The 17,716-nt window shown below is 41.6% G+C and overlaps 1 protein-coding gene across 8 annotated transcripts in view; it reads left to right on the top strand.

Annotated features, from left to right (window-relative positions):
• The window catches only part of EFNA5 (ephrin A5), a 297,935-nt gene that overhangs the window by 261,800 nt on the left and 18,419 nt on the right, over positions 1-17,716 (top strand). For 7 of the 8 annotated variants that reach the window (XR_004967502.1, XM_036308964.1, XM_036308959.1 and 4 more), the window contains 2 exons: positions 14,116-14,181; positions 14,575-14,655. Coding sequence is in view for 7 of the 8 variants with exons in the window: in XM_036308964.1 (XP_036164857.1) it covers positions 14,116-14,181; positions 14,575-14,655 (147 nt within the window). In the remaining variant the exon portion in view is untranslated. The remainder of the gene's footprint in view (positions 1-14,115; positions 14,182-14,574; positions 14,656-17,716) is intronic. The other variant, XM_036308962.1, reaches the window with a different exon arrangement.

The following is a 17,716-nucleotide window of genomic DNA, read 5'->3' as shown; positions in this document are numbered from 1 at the left end:
TCGAGTTTTCCGGTCTCTGGCACAGCTGTGGCACTTTGCCCCCCCTGCTGGGAGGCACAGCATGCTGGCCATTTGTTGGCAAGTTCATATTTCACACTGCAGGGAATTGAAATGATTGAACAGACAGAAGAAGAGTCTTATTTGCAGTAGCCTACGTATCCCCAGACTCTGATTTGGCATAAAACATCTGCTTCATGATCTGCTTCAAGGCCAGTTCCTTTCCTCCCACAAAGGTTACGACTTCAGGCAAGCTGTGCTTCCGCTGGCAGGGGGAAATTTGCCCGGAGACTTGATTTAGTCTGAATCAAAGCATCCCGCCACAGAATTTCTTTTTTCAATTATCTCCGAAGAGGCAACCAGACTTTAAATGTGCCAGTATCATAAAGGCAAGGAAATAAGGCAGACACTCTTCACCCTGTTGGGAATAACAAGGCAAGGTGCATAGACAGTTGTGCACCCACACCCAGAAGCCTGTGAGACTCACCTGGCCACCTGCCAACACACCTGTCTTGGCAACAGCATACCGTAGGTGTGGCCTTCGGTTGTGTTTCGGCCCATCAGCCTGGTCAGTAAGCACCACGTTGGTTTTAACTGCAGTTTTTACATCTTTCAGATTATAAAAGCCAATCGACATGACGCGGAATGTGATTATTACTATTTTTCATAGTGAGGAAGCATCATGTAGCCTTTGTTTTGTAGTATCCTAATTACTAATTATATTTACCCACGTGATTTTGTTGTGCATCATCATAAATTTTGTCCCAGACAACCCTCCCTAGCCTTACAGACATATACAAAATTAAATCCTGGCATTTTATTATGCCAGAGCAATTAGATGCCATCCTCATAATGAGAAATATGACATCTTCATCTCTCTCTTCTATATTTTCCCATTCTTTTAATGCGCACATTTACCAGACTTTAATACAATCTTCCTCCTATACGTGCAAGGGTACACACACACACACACACACCCCTAATTGAATATCTGCATATCTCCGAGGAGTCCTGTGGGTGAAACTGTGTATTCATCTTCTTTAGTTCTTAGGCCACTTTGGTTTAAGAGTAAGAACTGTTGCTTTTATGAAGTGCCTTTTTCTATAAAGTCAGAACCTCACAGCAGTGCACAGAAAGCCGATGGTATAAAGGAGCTAAGTAGAGTCTTTAATAGAGAGAGCTGGGTTGTAAGTGTTTTTGTTCCTATGGAGCAGATAGATTTGGCTCCATCTGTTCCATATTCATAACAAAGGAGCGCACTTACAGGAGGGCTGACTTCCCAGCGCTGCCTGGTAATGATCTTTTCACCGGCATGAAAGCATCTGAACCCAGTGGCATGGCCCTGCAAGAAGCAGCTGGCAGGCTTGCCCTTCAGAACCCCGATTTCCTTATAACTCAGGCTGACGTCAAATTCCCCCATCTATAGAATGGGGGGAAAAAAAGAGACCAATTTCTCATCTTCCCACAGCACTGTGTCATTGGGAAGTTCAGAATGTGTGAGTTTTTACCACCCCCTCTGGCAACCAGGAAAGATTTGTAATTAGATAGTAGGGAGGGAGGGGGAAGTTTGCACTTTGAAGTATCTAAAGGTATCACAGGGGAAAGGATATTCTTTAAACTGTTAGGTTGATTCTACTCAGACTTTTTTTAATCTTTTTAAAACTGAGGTTAATGAATAGAAATATGAGTTACACCAAAAAAGGAAAAAACCCCTGTTGAGTCTCATAATTAGCAAACTCAAAGCCAATTTCAACTGAGACCTCTTTGATTAAAAAGATAAGTTGACCCAAGAGTCCATACTTTTTCTTCCACTAAAGAAGAAGAGAAATAGAGTGAGGTTTTTTGTTTTATTTTTGCCCAAAATGCAGTTATGCAAAAAAAAAAAAAAACAACAACCACACAAAAACCCCAAAACACCTTTCTATTTGTACAGCACTGAAATGTAAATAATTTCTTAAAACTTAAATAGGACGTCAGTATTAGTACTATATGGCTAGTGGGATACCTGTATTTACATTCTAGCTTCACAGATTTCTTAAGAAATAGGAACGTATTTTGAAGGTTGGTTATCCTTTTCTCCATTCTGTGGACTTTTACTAGAAGCTCCTAAAAAATACATCGATTTATTTAGTATACTCCACATTAAAGTTATCATTGTAATTCATCAACATTTGATTATCCATTTTGGTACCATCTGTTTGCTAAACTAGGGTTTTTGACAAATCAAACAGTAAACAAATCTCTTAAAATGTTTGCTGCAGCAATAAAGTGGGCAAAATGTTCATCTAGCCGTGAGATGGAAACTCCTGTAGCAAGAGGAAGCATGAAAGTAAAATTCACAGAGAGGGAAAAACGCCGCCTAGCAATCTGTGAAGATCTCCGGTTTCTAGAACACCCGGGTCTCTGGTTATTTTTTGTAATATATAGACAGGAATATTTCTGGCTTATTCGGTTTTTACTTCGTTTATTTATTCATTTCTTCAAGAACATTTTTTTGTGTGCCTGCTTTGCACCCAGCACTGTGTTAGGTTTTAGAGACATGGCGGTGTATTTAAAAAGTGATCTCTGCTTCTGGAGCTTACAGTTTAATTGGGAAATAGACAATAAACTAGGAAACGAACAAGTCTCTAACCGCCAGTCATGCGAGGACCTATGAAGGTGGTCAGATGTGGTGCTAGGAATATGGAGAGGGGAGGGTAGAGAGCTTTCGATGGTGACCCTGGAGTCATCTCAGGGAGGCAGCATGTGAGCCCTGACATGAAAGGAAGTATCGGTATGAATTTCTGGTACACAGAGGATGCTTTTTGTCCATATGAAAGGTTATTTGAAAGGTTAGTTTGGATTTGATATTTGACTTATTAAAATTTGACTTATTAAAATTAGAAATTAAAAAATAGGATTCTTCCTTAAAATGTCAAATGTAGCCTATTGAAATGAGTTTACACATCTTACGGTTCTATAATATAAGATATATTTAGCTCCATTTACAAACTTGGTTCATTAAACTCCTTTAACCATTAAATATTTAATATAGTCTTTCCTTTTTAAGTTCTTAAATGGTTTGACTGTAAAACCTTCCAAGTACGTAAGTAATTCTTAGCTTCATAAGAATTTAAAGAAATTCTTAGCTTCATAAGAATTTAAACTGAAAAATATGAAGTTTTTATTTTTGTTCTCTTAAATGTTTTAAAACTAAGTGTAAATCAGCTGTTCCATTATATATTTTAAATGGGAATTACATGTCTCACCTGTTATTCTGAATGGCTGAAGTTTGCCCACACTTTAAAAGTATTAGTTTCACATTCTCAGTTACTTGTTTAGCACAAAAAACACTAGCTCTGTGGTTTTGATTCATATGAAAATGCCTGTAGTTAAATTTTGAACTCAGCTGTGGCTAAAATTGGGGCTACGGTCTCAGGTCATGAGTGAGGCTCTGACTGACTAGAGCAGTGATGGCAAACCTTTTGAGCTCGGCGTGTCAGCATTTTGAAAAATCCTAACTTAACTCTGGTGCCGGGTCACATATAGAAATTTTTTGATATTTGCCACCATAGTAAAACAAAGACTTATATTTTTTATGTTTATTTTATATATTTAAATGCCATTTAACAAAGAAAAATCAAACCAAAAAAATGAGTTCACGTGTCACCTCTGACATGCGTGTCATAGGTTCGCCATCACTGGAATAGAGGCTCAGCCAGGATGGCTGCACCTGCACCTGTGCTCACACCACCCCAGCCTGACTCCTCTGTACTTAATTTAGAGAAGCCCATGGTCACAGGATTCTAGCATCCCCTTGCCTTTGTTCTCCTGTTTACTCCAGGGGCTTGCAGCCCCTCCACAGGCTGATCATTGATGGATTCTGCATATTTTGGGCTCTAAAGATACCCCACATTCCTTTCATTTACTTCTTATCTCTTGGGACCACACACTCACAGATATGAAAATGATACGCATTTGAATGTGTTTGAATTTTGTATGTTGCTCCAAGCTTTGGCTGACTAGTAGGTCACAGTTTCCAAGATCCTTCCTGAAGAAGGAGGCAGCAGAGAGGGGAGAGGAACATGCCAGGAAAGGGGGATTTAAAAAAAAATTCTTTGACATTCACCACCACATCTCTCTTTGTTTTCTTTATTTTTCTTTCTCATTCTAAATCTGAGTTTTGGTTCATGTTTGTCAACAGATCATGTTATAGCTACACTAATTTTTTTAAACTCTAGACTCATTCTTCAAATCTTTACTGAATATGTTATGAACAAAGCAGCAGGCTCCTCAGAACTGAGAACCCTGCAGGGCTCCTGACCACAGGGAACTCGAAACTCTAGAAGCAGAGATGCTATGTAACAGCAAAACAGAACGGTTATGTGATTGGTGCAAGTACCCAGAAGAACGTTACTGTGTTGGAGAAATGGAAGATAGCTCAAGTGGCCAGAGGGAACTGGGATCTTGAGAGGCAAAGGAAAGGTCACATAATAAAAGGGAGATGGAGGAGGTTCTGGGAGGAAATATTGTTGGCACTAGTTACTAATGTGGATTGAAGGAGGGGAAAGAGTGGGGGAGACGGTGGACGACCGGGACTGCTGTTCTGCGGGGTGATGCCTGCACTGCACAGCCACCGACTTTAGTGGAAATGGTCCTACGCAAAGAGCAAACGGGAATATAGCCCCTATCATTAGCTGAATGCACTTTGTAAATAATCTTCATCAAGGAAACCGTTGTTGGTGTGAAACATGTTGTATAATCCTGGTACCTCAATGACTCCTTCCTTGGTAGAACTCAGTAGACTTCTAAAGAGAGAAATTAATTTGTTCAGGCCTCTAGGGTTCCATTAAGGACCTGGTGTACAAAGGAGTGGCCACTCCTGCCTGGGTCCTTACCTTACTACCAGAAATGGCAGATGGGGAGAATGTGGGCTACTGGCCAAGAACAACAACCACCAAAATAATTGATTTGTGTAAATAGATGCAAATATGATGCAAAAGTATATTGAAGATAGGAATAGGAACCATACCCTTAGACAGGGATGGGCACGGTCAGGGTTGGCGTTACCTCTGGGCTGGTTTTACTGAGTGCCACCGCTGGGGCCTGTCTGTGCAGCTGCAACATCTACGTCCTCATCCTTGGTCAGCATCCCTCTAACACAGTGGTTCTCAACCTTCTGGCTCTTTAAATACAGTTCCTCCTGTTGTGACCCAACCATAAAAATTATTTTCGTTGCTACTTCATAACTGTAATGTTGCTTCTGTTATGAATCGTAATGTAAATATCTGATATGCAGGATGGTCTTAGGCAACCCCTGTGAAAGGGTCGTTCGACCACTAAAGGGGTCGCGACCCACAGGTTGAGAACTGCTGCTCTAATGGAATAGCAAGCTCACATTCTTCAAATGAATGCAAAAAAAGAACTCTCAGAACCTTGGCATGATTTTCAAAAGGACGGGATCTTTCATTGCCCTTTCTAATTCTCTATATTCTCTCAGCCCTGCTTCAGTTCACATCCTCACAGACCAAACCCCTTCACCACCACCTTATGCTCCCCCCCCCACCAAATAAGATCTATGGGAGAATCTAGTTTTTCTAATTTAGGCTAGAAATGAAGGGTCACATTTGTCCCACTTGTCCCATTGATTTTCCTGATGACTCATCCCATACCATTTTATCCAAATTATCCATGACTGAATCCCCTCTCCCTCCTACAGATCCGCAGTCAGACTAGGGACCGCTTGCTGAGGGACACTGCATGTGGAGGGAGCACACTGACAGAGCTGACGACATCCATCTGTGGAGTCGTGACATGATCATCTGGATCTACGGGGATCCAGCACCGAGTTTCCAAGTGCAGTGTAACAGTCTAGTGCCCTCTAAAGTAGGTCAGGCTTAATTTTTTTCCAAAGGGGAAGGCTTATAGGGAAAGTGGGGCCTAGGTGGGTTAAGCAGCTGATGGAAAGGCACAAAATACATGAGAATAGGTGGAAGTTCAAAGCATCATCATGCATGCACTAAAACCACTAAACTGTGTCCCTTCCAAGGCACCTCACCAAGGAAGAGAAGGATGAAAGTGATTATGAAAGATTCAAAGAAAGATTAACTTTTTTCTAGGCGCTTCTTTGAATTGTATTACCTTGATGACTTATTAGGAATTTCCTGCCATGCTACGTTAGTGCGATATGATGACAGCATTGTTTCTGTTAATACTGTTCACGTGAGTAATAGGGTTCGTGGCTTTCTGTGCTTACCAGGCAGTAGTCACCCAATAGCATGTCACACGGGTGGCACAGGAGCCTGTGGAGAAAGAAGTTCCTCGCTGGGATTCTAGGAATTTGCCTTTTGTCTGAGTTTTTGTTTTTGTTGTTATTTTTATTGTGGATTCTAGGTGAAGAGTTTTTGTAAACCAGTCAGTCTGCTTACCTGTCTTCTTTTGTCAGATTATACCTATCTGGTGCAGCAGGTGAAATTCACCAAAATGACCACAAACAAGAGAAAAGAACCATCTGACCTTCATGGCCCAGGACTGTCATTTTAATAGTGTGGCCTTAGGCCAGCCAAGGTCTCAGAAACCGATTACAGCACTAGTCTATTATATGAAACTAATTTTTTCCTAACTGTTCAAAGATGTTCAGTGATTTCTTTTTTAAATAGTAAAATATCCAATAAGGGGCTTAACTGAAGCTCCTCATGTTGGGGGTTTGACTAACAATTAAAATGACGTGTACATGTCACCTTGCTTTCTCTGCCTGTGTGAACTGGATGTTTCCAGTCGTATCATAGAGGAATGAGATCAAGTCTAGGTTCAGAATCTGAGATTTAAGCTGACTTTAACCTTTCCTTAACTATAGAGGGAATTGTAAAGCTTTCTTTGGAATCCAGGTTATGTTTTTGCTCATGCCTTACTAGATATCAAAGTACATGGGACAAATCACACGCTGATTCAGGAGGCAGTAGAAACAAGTTTGTTGTCTCCGAGCTTTAAAAAACAAGGACAAGTTTGCTCACACTTCAAACAAATGTGTATAAAAGCATGATAATGCCCTATTTGTTTATTCCTACAAATCAGTGGAAAGAAACTTGTCCTCAGCCTTTTATTTGAGGTTGCTAAGAAAAAAAGTAATTGATCTACGGAGGCTCAGCTGCAGGAATTTAAATAATATTCAAGTTAGCATTTACAGTGAGAACTGTGCCCGAGGGGAGCAGAGAGGTGGGGGAGGGGAGCAGTGGGTGCCTGGTGGCACCTCCTGTTCTCTCTTTTGTATGAGGCTGCACAGCTGGAACTCATTTTACTTCCCTTGCCCCGAACTTTCCTCTAATTATTGGTCCCTGTTTCAGTTCCCTCGTGTTGTAACCAAGTTTTAGCTTGCAGTGTGTGTCGTTTTACCCCTATTGTGTTGCTGGAAACACACCACTCTCTTCCTTTTCTAGTTTTAAAAAAAGAAACATCCCTAGAGCCATATCATAGTGTCTAATATGTGCATAATATTTTACATTTCACTAAGGCTTCCACCTTCACTTAGTAACCTCATTTTCAAACTTTATGTCTGGGACTTTGACCTTAACCTGCCAGGGATTGAAGTCTTGAGACACTGTGGGCTGCAGGCGGTGAAATGTGTGGGCAGATGGAGCCAGCTACCATGGATGCCCATCGGGTGCAAGTTTGGTAAACCTGGGGCCAGGAGCATGCTAGCAAAACATGTGACTTCTACAATCTCAAAAGGTAGAATGGAGACATATATTCCATCATGACTGGCAATTATGGTCTTCATGTGAAATTAGGTATTGTGCTTGTGCTCTTTTACAAGGGGCAGATGGCCAGTTGGTGCTGGGGTATTCTTGCCTAACTTTTGTTTTAAGACTTTTTCTGAAGGTGTGGTAACCATTTTCCAAGCCGTCCATTTGACTTCAGTTAATCTCTGTCCTATTCCCCACTCTCTACCCACATACACAAAATGGATTTTTAAAAAAATATATTTTATTGATTTTTTTACCGAGAGGAAGGGAGAGGGATAGAGAGTTAGAAACATCGATCAGCTGCTTCCTGCACACTCCCCACTGGGGATGTGCCTGCAACCAAGGTGCATGCTCTTGACCAGAATCGAACCTGGGACCCTTCAGTCCACTCTATCCACTGAGCCAAACTGGTCAGGGCCACAAAATGAATTTTATTGATTCACTAGAGGCCTGGTGCATGAAATTTGTGCTCTAGGGGGGGGGGGTCTGCTCCCTCTCTCAGTCTGGGAGCCCTCGGGGGATGTCAGACTGATGGCTTAGGCCCACAGGCTCCCACCACCACACTTGCCAGCTGTGAACCCAGCTTCTGGCTGAGGGGCACTCCCCCTGTGGGAGCGCACTGAACACCTGGGGGCAGCTCCTGTGTTGAGCGTCTGCTCCCTGGTGGTCAGTGCGCATCATAGTGACGGGTCATTTCGCCATTAGGTTGATTTGCATATTAGCCTTTTATTATATAGGATTATATTCTAGAAGACATTTTCAGTAGTACCATGTATTTGCATTGGCTTAACTTTTTCAGCATTTACTGTGAAAGGAATATGAGTGCTTAATTCTGCCATCACCTGTCTAATTTGCACATATCTGTGTTGTATGTTAGACCACATGAAAAACTACAGAGGAAAAACTGGGCTCTGCTAACAACTAATAGCCGAACTTTTCCTTTGACTTGCACAAATTGAGAAATATTGCCTGTGGCAAACATAATGGGAAACTGCATTTTTAATGTTTCCACACACACATTTCTTAAAAAAAAAAAAAAAAAAGACGAAGAAGAAGAGAACAGCTGATTGTTCTTAAAAATAAAACTTCTCAAAGTACCCAGAATGACAAGGGACACAGAAGAGGAGAAGGGCTTGGACTTTTGGAATTTGGAATGAAGACTGGAGGATGAAGACAGTTAGGCAGAGAGGTTAAAGTTGACTAATGAGTACAGTATTGGGCCTGAACATGTAAGAATGTATAATATGACAGTCTCAGCCCTCTCCTGCTAAACTCCCGGTGGGTGTTGGAGAAGGTTGTTACCTTGATTATTTTTGAGTTGCTTGAAATCTCATCTGTTTGTATTAATTTGATAGCCTGTTTAAAAGATAACGGGTAGGAATTTTTTTATATGAAGAGAACTTTTAACTTTATTTCAGGTATTTTTAAGCCCACCTTTACATTCTATTTCTCGTGTTTGAGGGAAAGCTTTCTTATGCTTTAAGTTTACATTTTGTATCATAGATCATGTAGGTTTACCCAGCAATTTGGATTTAACGTGAGACATCATGTTAATTGCAAGGAACAACACAGGTTGGCCACATTAGCTAAAACAAACTACCAGTAAGTGGCATGGGATGGAAAATGAAAAACAGTTTTTAAATGCTGGAGGAAAAACAAATAGATCTTGTAGTGTTTCTTCAACAGCAGTTTATAATTACCACTCTTGCAGGCCTATTTTAAGTGAACTTGTACCAGGAGCTTGAGAAGTTGTTTAGACAAGGCAGCAACACGAGGAGGGACCTGCTCTCTGAGCAGGGGCCAGGCGGGCCTGGAGCAGTGCACACACCAGTGTCCTTAGGTCGCAAGTCAGCCGTGGGAAGCCTCTGATTGCATGGAATCAGTTAGCTGTTGAGAAACATATTACTCCACAATTTGTGTCTAAGCCAACATTTACTTTTTTCACAGTTTTCTGTGGGTGAGAAATCCAGGAGTGATTTAGCTGGGTCCTCTGGGTCTGAGTTTCTCACTGGTGAGTCAGTTCACCACTTAGCTAAGGATCCTCATTTTAGCTCACTCACGAGATTGGCCATGATTGGACTCAGTTCCTTGTGGGTTGTTGCACTAAAGCATCCATACAGTTCTTTGCAACATAATCACAGAAGTGACATCCCATTACTTTTTGCTGTGTTCTGCTCATTAAAAATGCAAGAAACTGGATCCAGCCCACTCTCAGGGGAGGTGAATACATGACCGTGGCATCAAAGGAGGTGGGGGTCACAGAGCCAGGCCAGAAGCTGCTGACCACAGGCTCGATGCCAGTATTCTCTCACGGCATCAGACTCAGAGGACTAGTGAATTGTGACGTGAATATCACATATATTTGCAGTGCCGAACACAGCTTTTGGAAGTACTGATGAGGGCATTGAATATGATCCTTTTATGTATCCAATTGGCTGATACATGCTGAGCAGTGCTCACCTGAGCCCCAGGAGACCCAGGAAACAGGTTTGCAGGAAAGGCTGAACGTAGAGCCCCTGTCTGAGGTGACGGGAGAGAGTGAAGATAAGCAGCCCTCGTGTCTTATTAGCATGATGCTGTAAACACAGAGAACCAGAGGCCCCAGGTACTATTTCACTGTGTGTTGTAAGGTTTTCATGGGTACTTCGCAGATCATTAGGGGGAAGGGGCCCTAGAGTTAGATTATTATAAAGTTGCTATTAAGATCATGGAGTGGGAGGTTGTGCTTGTTTAATGGTCCCCATTCCCCTATTCTCAGCTTCCTGACTCCAAGTGTACATTTTTGGCAGTAAACTGAGGAAATGATAGGGTTTGGGATTATGTGACAAATGTTTAAGACATGAGTTGAATTTCTCATTTTAATTTTACCAATTCCACTAGAAAAATCCATGTATCTTTATAGAAAGAGTTCAGGTCTCGGTTTTCTTCACCTGGTAATACCTCATCTTGGTTGCTAAACCTCCCATTTGGGAAGTTAGGGACAAATTGTTTTCGGTCTACCAGTAGCCATTGGTCAGCTTTCAGGGGATCTGTGAAGCCTTGATAAATTTCCCTCTGACACACATGTCTGGGACACCCTCACACTCCCAGACAAAGGTAACTCCCTGCCCAAAGCCCTGGCAGTACATGCAAGCCTCAGTTACTACAGGGATCCCTCCTGGTGCCTAAGCTGTGGCTCATATTTATGGCCCCAGCTGGAATAAGCACTGGGCAAGGATAGGGAGTTTTGTCTTCTATACCTTTGCTTCCACAGCACCTGATAGGGAAACTGGCACATAGTAGGGATTTTAAAAGTGTTTGGATGGATGAAGCTGCAGTAATAATATTGGTAATTATCCACTATTAAATTTCTAAGGAAAGCAGCAGGAGAACTTAAATTTTGTCTTAACTAACATAATGTTGGTCATTATAAGGTGATGTTTCTAGCCCTAGTCGGTTTGGCTCAGTGGATAGAGCCGGTTTGGCCTGTGGACCGAAGGGTCTCAGGTTTGATTCCAGTCAAGAGCACGTCCCTCAGTTGCAGGCTTCTCCCAAGCCTGGGCCCTGGTCAGGGCTCATACAGGAGACAATCAATGTGTCTCTCTTACGTCGATATTTCTCTCTCTCTTTCCCTCTCTGTAAAAATCAGTGGAAAAATATCCTCAGGTGAGGATTAAAAAAAATAATAAAGTGATATCTCCAGAATCATAGGGATTTAAAACCTACCTCCTGACAAAAACAGGCACATTTTAAGTTTACTCCCTCACATCCATCTTCAATTTTTTTCCTCATAATTGATCTCGAGAGGATTTTCTTTGTAATTTACTGTATGAATATTACATTTTCAATTCCTCTATTTTGTGTTTTTAATGCTCAATCTTTGGCTTTTTACTAGTGACTAGTAAAGTACTTTGATATTATCTTATAGCTTCAAATGCTACAATAATATAACTAATAATTAATAATCTATATAAATGATACAATAGCTTCAAGTACTACTAATATGCTACTAGTAATTAATTATTTATAAATGATATAAAGGCATGTTACATTAGTCAGCCAAGGGCTAGGGTTAAGGAACCTGGAAATTACCATGGAAGAAAGCCACACTTCACTCTTTTAAGCTTTGCATTAAAAAATGAGTTTTGCCGATATAGGGAGAAAGGTTTTGATGCTTTTTGGTTTTCAGCATAGTAAGTGAGGAACCCGAGTCAAACTGACTGAGCAAGGCTCACCCGCTGAGGTTGGCTCTAAGGGTTAAGAGTTTGCTTTATGAGCTCAGGTCAGAGATTGTAGAGTCAATTGACTTCATGTACTCTGCATTGTGTATTCACAGTATGTGTTTATACTCTTCGTTCAGAATTTTTTTCTAAGGATTAGAGGCTAATAGTGCCATAGGGTGTCAGTCACATTATCGTTACAGCCTTTCTGGTTTCAGAGAGGCGATGAGGAACTAATGGAGAACTTTGATGGGAAAGAGAGGTTTTATTTTGTATTAAATAGAAGTACATTTTACATTCTTAATTTACAGACCAATGTAACTCATCCAGTAGCTAAGGCTAATTGTCCCTCTTTGAGAGCTGGTGGGAGATTGCTCTTCAGTTTTTTTCCTGGACAGCTTATCACTGGTTGCTGTTTAATTATTGCAGTGATTTTTTTTTGTCCTGGGTTTATAGGATTTCTCCTACATCTAAATCTGAAAGACCTGTACTAATTAATTCCAAGACGTTCCCCCCACTAAAACAAATCCATACAGCAGCAGCTTAACGTCCCTGTGCCGCCTTTTCACACCACCTCTCACAAAAAGACATCAACAATCTCAGGAACCCACGGTTTTCCTAATGAACTGGCGTCACCTACGTGGGCTGTATTTGTGAGGCACATTTGCAGTTGGGGTCCACAGGAAGGACACCATTTCCTGGATCAAACCGCAGAGTGCAAATATTGTGCCCTAAATAACATACTAGTTACTGTAAATGTCAGTAGAGGGAGTTTTTCTGACTTCGATTTAATGAAAGCCTACAGCAAAGCCAGCTGTTAACACTTCTTAACTGCTTGTCAGAGTGAATGAATTTGGGAGATGGGAAGGGCCGAAAACATCTTATTTTATACTTTTGTCTTAGAATTAAGAGTTTTCTGCAGGTATCCAAGGACGAGGCTCGGATTCTTTGCAGCTTGATGTCTGTTAGGTAGTGAATTTGTAAATTCTCCTCTAGGACGGGGATCTGGAATTAGAGGAGATTGTGTAAAATTAGTTTGAAATGTGCATCTTAAATCCTCTCACCTTGAAAAATAAGCATTTTCATTTTCTGGGCTCCCCCCTGAGGAAGAATAGCAAAGGGTAAAAATCAAGGAGGGAGAAGGCAAAGCAGCCGTCTCTTTGTCACTGAGGGCATCGCCAGACGGATTGTTAGCCATGTGTGTTTTGATTGATGTCATCTGCTCTGAACAAAGAAACCACTTGAAGCAAGCGCATAGGGAGGAAAGTATGCAGCACTCATTTCTGTAATTTTTGTCATTTCTAGAATGCATAGTAAACACATGTGATGGTTCAGGGTCCTCCCGCCCTTGGAGATCCCTTTGACATTACGCTGTGCATGCTGAAGGGAGATAATCTTTCAAACGCAGGGAGAGGTTATGGTCTTCTTGTCCTGAAGAGGAGAAGAAAGTTTCTTCCTCAAATGATTTATAACTTGAAACATGTTGTCATGTTTCGGTAAGCCCACTTTATTAATTCCATCCTTCTCTGTGGCACATTTTTTAAAATAAACGTGCCATTGCATAGCACTGTCTCAATAGCATATTGTACTTATAATGGCGTGATGGAAGTGGCTGGGCTCTGCTTAGTCATATAGAACTCGGAGCCAAGCTCTGAGCAGACCCTCTAATTGAATTACCTGCAAGGCATTGACAGACAGGCTCTCAGGACAGACAAAGCTTTGCTTTCCGCAGCAGAGGCAGGTCGTGGTTAAGTTGCCCTTGTAACTATCTGTGGTGGGTTTTTGCCAGCGCTTTCACCATGGGCTCTCCTGGGCCCCCGCGCCCTGCAGCGGAGGAGGAGGCGGAGCTCTGTGAAAGCGGGAGGGCTCAAACATTATCTTCTTATTTCAGAGAAAATTGATAACAGATCAAGTTAAATGGAAGAGCCTTTGAAATAAAAATCCAAAGCATTTTCTGTAGATTACCAACATTCTTGCATGATTCTTCATCTTATTGAAAAGAGAACACGGGGGTAGAAAAGTAGCTCTTTCTGTAAGACTCTGTGCCAATCTGAAAAGTATTTTTGTTTTAACTTCTGGGAAGAATTAGAGTGTGCTCCGTTTATTCAGGAAAGAATTGATGGCAGACCGCTTGCATTTGGAAATGAAGAGTAATCATCTGTTGTCTTCTCCCCTCTCTCTCCTTGTCCTGTCCACAGCCTCTGCAATCCCAGATAATGGAAGAAGGTCCTGTCTAAAGCTCAGAGTCTTTGTGAGACCAACAAGTAAGTTCCCTCGAATGAGCTTCAGAGGGTGGCTTCACTGCGCATGCTTGATTGTGTGGTCTGGTGCACAGCGGTAACACTTTTTTTACTGTTAAATCCTGTGTGGTATCTGTTTTGTATATCAACATTCATGTTTTAGTTTTCATCAGATTTTTTTCTCATCATTCTTCATGATGCTTTTATTTTTAAGTACACAGCAGTTGCTAACTTGTTGTTTCTTAGACTGTTGTATGTGCACAGCAAATGGGAACAATATTGGCATTTTGATACATGCCATTGATTGTAAAACAATCTACATAAATAAAAGGAAAAAAATTAGAGAGAAAGAAAGAAACGGGAGTTTAAGGGTGTCTGCACTAACATATTTGGCTGTTATCTCTATTTTTGTTATAGATAGCTGTATGAAAACTATAGGTGTTCATGATCGTGTTTTCGATGTTAACGACAAAGTAGAAAATTCATTAGAACCAGCAGGTTAGTATGCTTAGAGAATCTCTTTTAACCAATGCATCTCTCTGGTGCTTCAGTACTTTTTTTCCTTTCTTCCTCTCTGCATGTTTGCATGTTAGAGTTGCTCTGTTTTTGCTCATTGCTAGCAATGCTAATATTACTTATATTCTACTTCATTCCTCCAGTATCTCTGTGTAGTGCATGGTAGATAAAATGACTTTTCTTTTTTGGACATGGGTTTGATATAACACAGTATCCTAATGTAGAGCCCCATCAGAATGCTAAAACTTCACTACTTTTTACCATATCCTCCGAGCATGCTGGTGAGTCACCCTGAGTATTAATGGATCTGTTTTCATGTAAGACAAAAGCATTTCTATTGTATATGCTTATCAAATTTTCTTTTACATTATGTCCAAATCTGCAGATACAGTAGTAACTAATTCAACATAATTTAGTTTTCTCTGCAAATTCACATGCATCACTGAAGTGATCTAAAGAACTTTATTTGTGCTATTATTAATAGTCATGGATTTGGAGAAGTATAGTCATGTTGCTTCCTAATACCACAAATTCACACACCTACTGCTCCCACAAATGTATTTGTCTATCGAGTGAAATGTTGTCCTTGATTAATAAGACAGAGTAAGTCTAAATAGATTTTTTTTTTCTATTACTAACTTCTACACACCCAAACTTTCCCATCGTTGCAGAAAAAGAAACACCCACAAAAACACTCATTGAAGCATTTATAATGGAGATCATGTAAACTGTCCATTTGGTTATAAATTCAATCTGGCTATTTAATGCAAATCGAGACTGACTGTGAGGAGTGGGAGCCCCAGTCCATTGTTCACTGAGGAGTGTGCCTCGATGCCCCCGCATGCGCGCCTTCCTCTGGTTTTCTTGCCCGTCTTCTATAATGACCTCAAAGCTTAAGGGAAATAAAATTATTTCCTCTACAGCGAAAGATGTGAGCTCCCCACTCCCACTTTTGTAAACAGATACTCTCTTTCATCTATTTGCAGTAGGACTTCTTTCTGATTGTCCTAGGAATTATCCTTTGAGCATTATTACTGGGACACACAGTCAATGAGCCTGAGGGAAACTTAGCCTGAGTAAATGTGGTGCCTCAGGACATACAATAGCTTTCACATTGTAACTGACAGGCGGAGTTAGGTTTTTTCCCCCAAGCATTCTTGTTTTTCTAAGGCAGGCGTCTTACCCAGAGCACAAATGAGAGGTGTGCACAATAAGCTCTCAGAGGCCCTACTGGCTCCCTAGGGATCAGTTAGCCACTTTAGAAAGTTGCAAGGATTGAGGGGAGACATTTTAATTGTGTCCTGGGAAATCTGGAAGCATCTCTTGTGGCTTTTCAAGGCACCAGACTCCTCACAAGCTCGAGGACTCAGGCCATCATAGGACCTGTGAGTTCGATGGGATCCCCTGGAAGGACCATAGTTACTCTTCCTTTTATAACAGAGACTTGCCCAGGTCACATAGCCAGTTAGAGACAGATCCAGGCTTCTCTCACCTCCCATTCCAATGATAATATAAATAGGATCCTCTCCTGGCTTTGCTAATGTCATGCATAGAATGACTGGCAAAGTTCGGCATGTCATCAACATAACTTACCCTGAGTTATGAGTTTCCGATGCATGCTGTTAGCGAATGTAGGCGTATCTTTCCAATAATCTTTTTCCAGGTACATCCCATTGCCTAGCAAGAAAGTAGAGGCTGTTTAGAAATATAACAGATAGTGTGTGTTTCTCTGCTACTGAAGAGGCCATAGGGAAAGGCAACATATTGTGATGTGTTCATATGTGAGCATATTTCACTGTCTTTTAGGAAACAGGCTCTTTTCCACTGAGCATTTAAAAATTCATGATTGCCCCCTAATCAATGCACATGTAGCTGATGGAAGTTTGCAGCATGTAGTCAGAGAGTGGGAGGGGACTGTGCCTGCACAGGCATCCATTCAGGAAAAGCACCTGAGTTAGCCATGACTGTGCTTAGGGCTTTCTGGTGAGCATCTTCACAGAAAAAGGAAGACAATTGGCCCTACCATCCCGGGCTGTATAAATAATAGTTTGAGCACTTCACCTTGTTCCTTAGAAAATTCAGTCTGATTTGCAGCTGGGCAGCATGGTGTTGAAGGGCTGAGTGTAGGCCCAGACTTTGGGTGCGTCAGGCCTGGAAGGACTCCACTGCATGCTCTCGGCAACGTGTACTAATTCACCTGTCTTCGGAATGTGTTGTGTTTGATGTTTGCTTGCACACTCTGCCTGCCAGTTTCCTATCATCAGGGATACAGGATGATCTCAGGGCAGACATGTGCCACATAATATGCTCCAAATTATCGCTAGTGTCCTCCCGGTTAACCATGGAAGCCCTCCTGTGGTGGAATCCTATTGACTTGGCTGCTGAAGAGGAATAGTTTCTTCTTCCAAGCTGCAGTCACTGTTACAAGTGTTAGAAATTCATGTTTAGGTGTAATTGCTATTGAGGTAGATTGTGCTTATGAATTCCCTCGTGGAATTCTAAAATTGTTATGATTTACCCAAATAGCAGCAGGTTTCTCATTCTACTTCTCAGGCGCCATACGCTCTCCCAACAGTGAGGCCCTGTTTCAACTGAAGCGTGCTTTGTAGACTCCTGAGCCAGGACCAGCCTGTTGCAGGGAGAACCGTGATGCCTAAAGGCACAGATTTTCCCTGTGAGGGCAAGGTGGTACCTGCCGACAGGACTGAAAAGCACATTGAGCCTCTTGCTTCACTTTAGGAAAAACAAGCACTTTTCTCTCAGCATCCTGCAGATGCATTCACCCTGTCTTGTGCTGTGGGCTGGAGCAATGGACAGCCCTCGCGCACCCTGGAGGGACAGCCAGGGCTGGTCCCCTTCAAGCTCACACGGAGGACCTAAGTGTTCCCTGGGTATGGTAATAGTTTAGTAAAAATAAGGTGGAGAAGAACCCCATAGCTGATGTAACTTCAGGTGTATAACCACTCCATCCTCAGGGTTTTGTTCTGATTGACACCATACTGGTGCTCTTAAATGATTTGAATTTTAATTTCAGGGTTATTCA

The sequence above is a fragment of the Myotis myotis genome, unplaced genomic scaffold (assembly GCF_014108235.1).
Source record: "Myotis myotis isolate mMyoMyo1 unplaced genomic scaffold, mMyoMyo1.p scaffold_m19_p_5, whole genome shotgun sequence".
Lineage (NCBI taxonomy): Eukaryota > Metazoa > Chordata > Mammalia > Chiroptera > Vespertilionidae > Myotis > Myotis myotis.
Note: the sequence above shows the minus strand (reverse complement) of the source record. Positions and strands in the feature narration are given on the sequence as shown.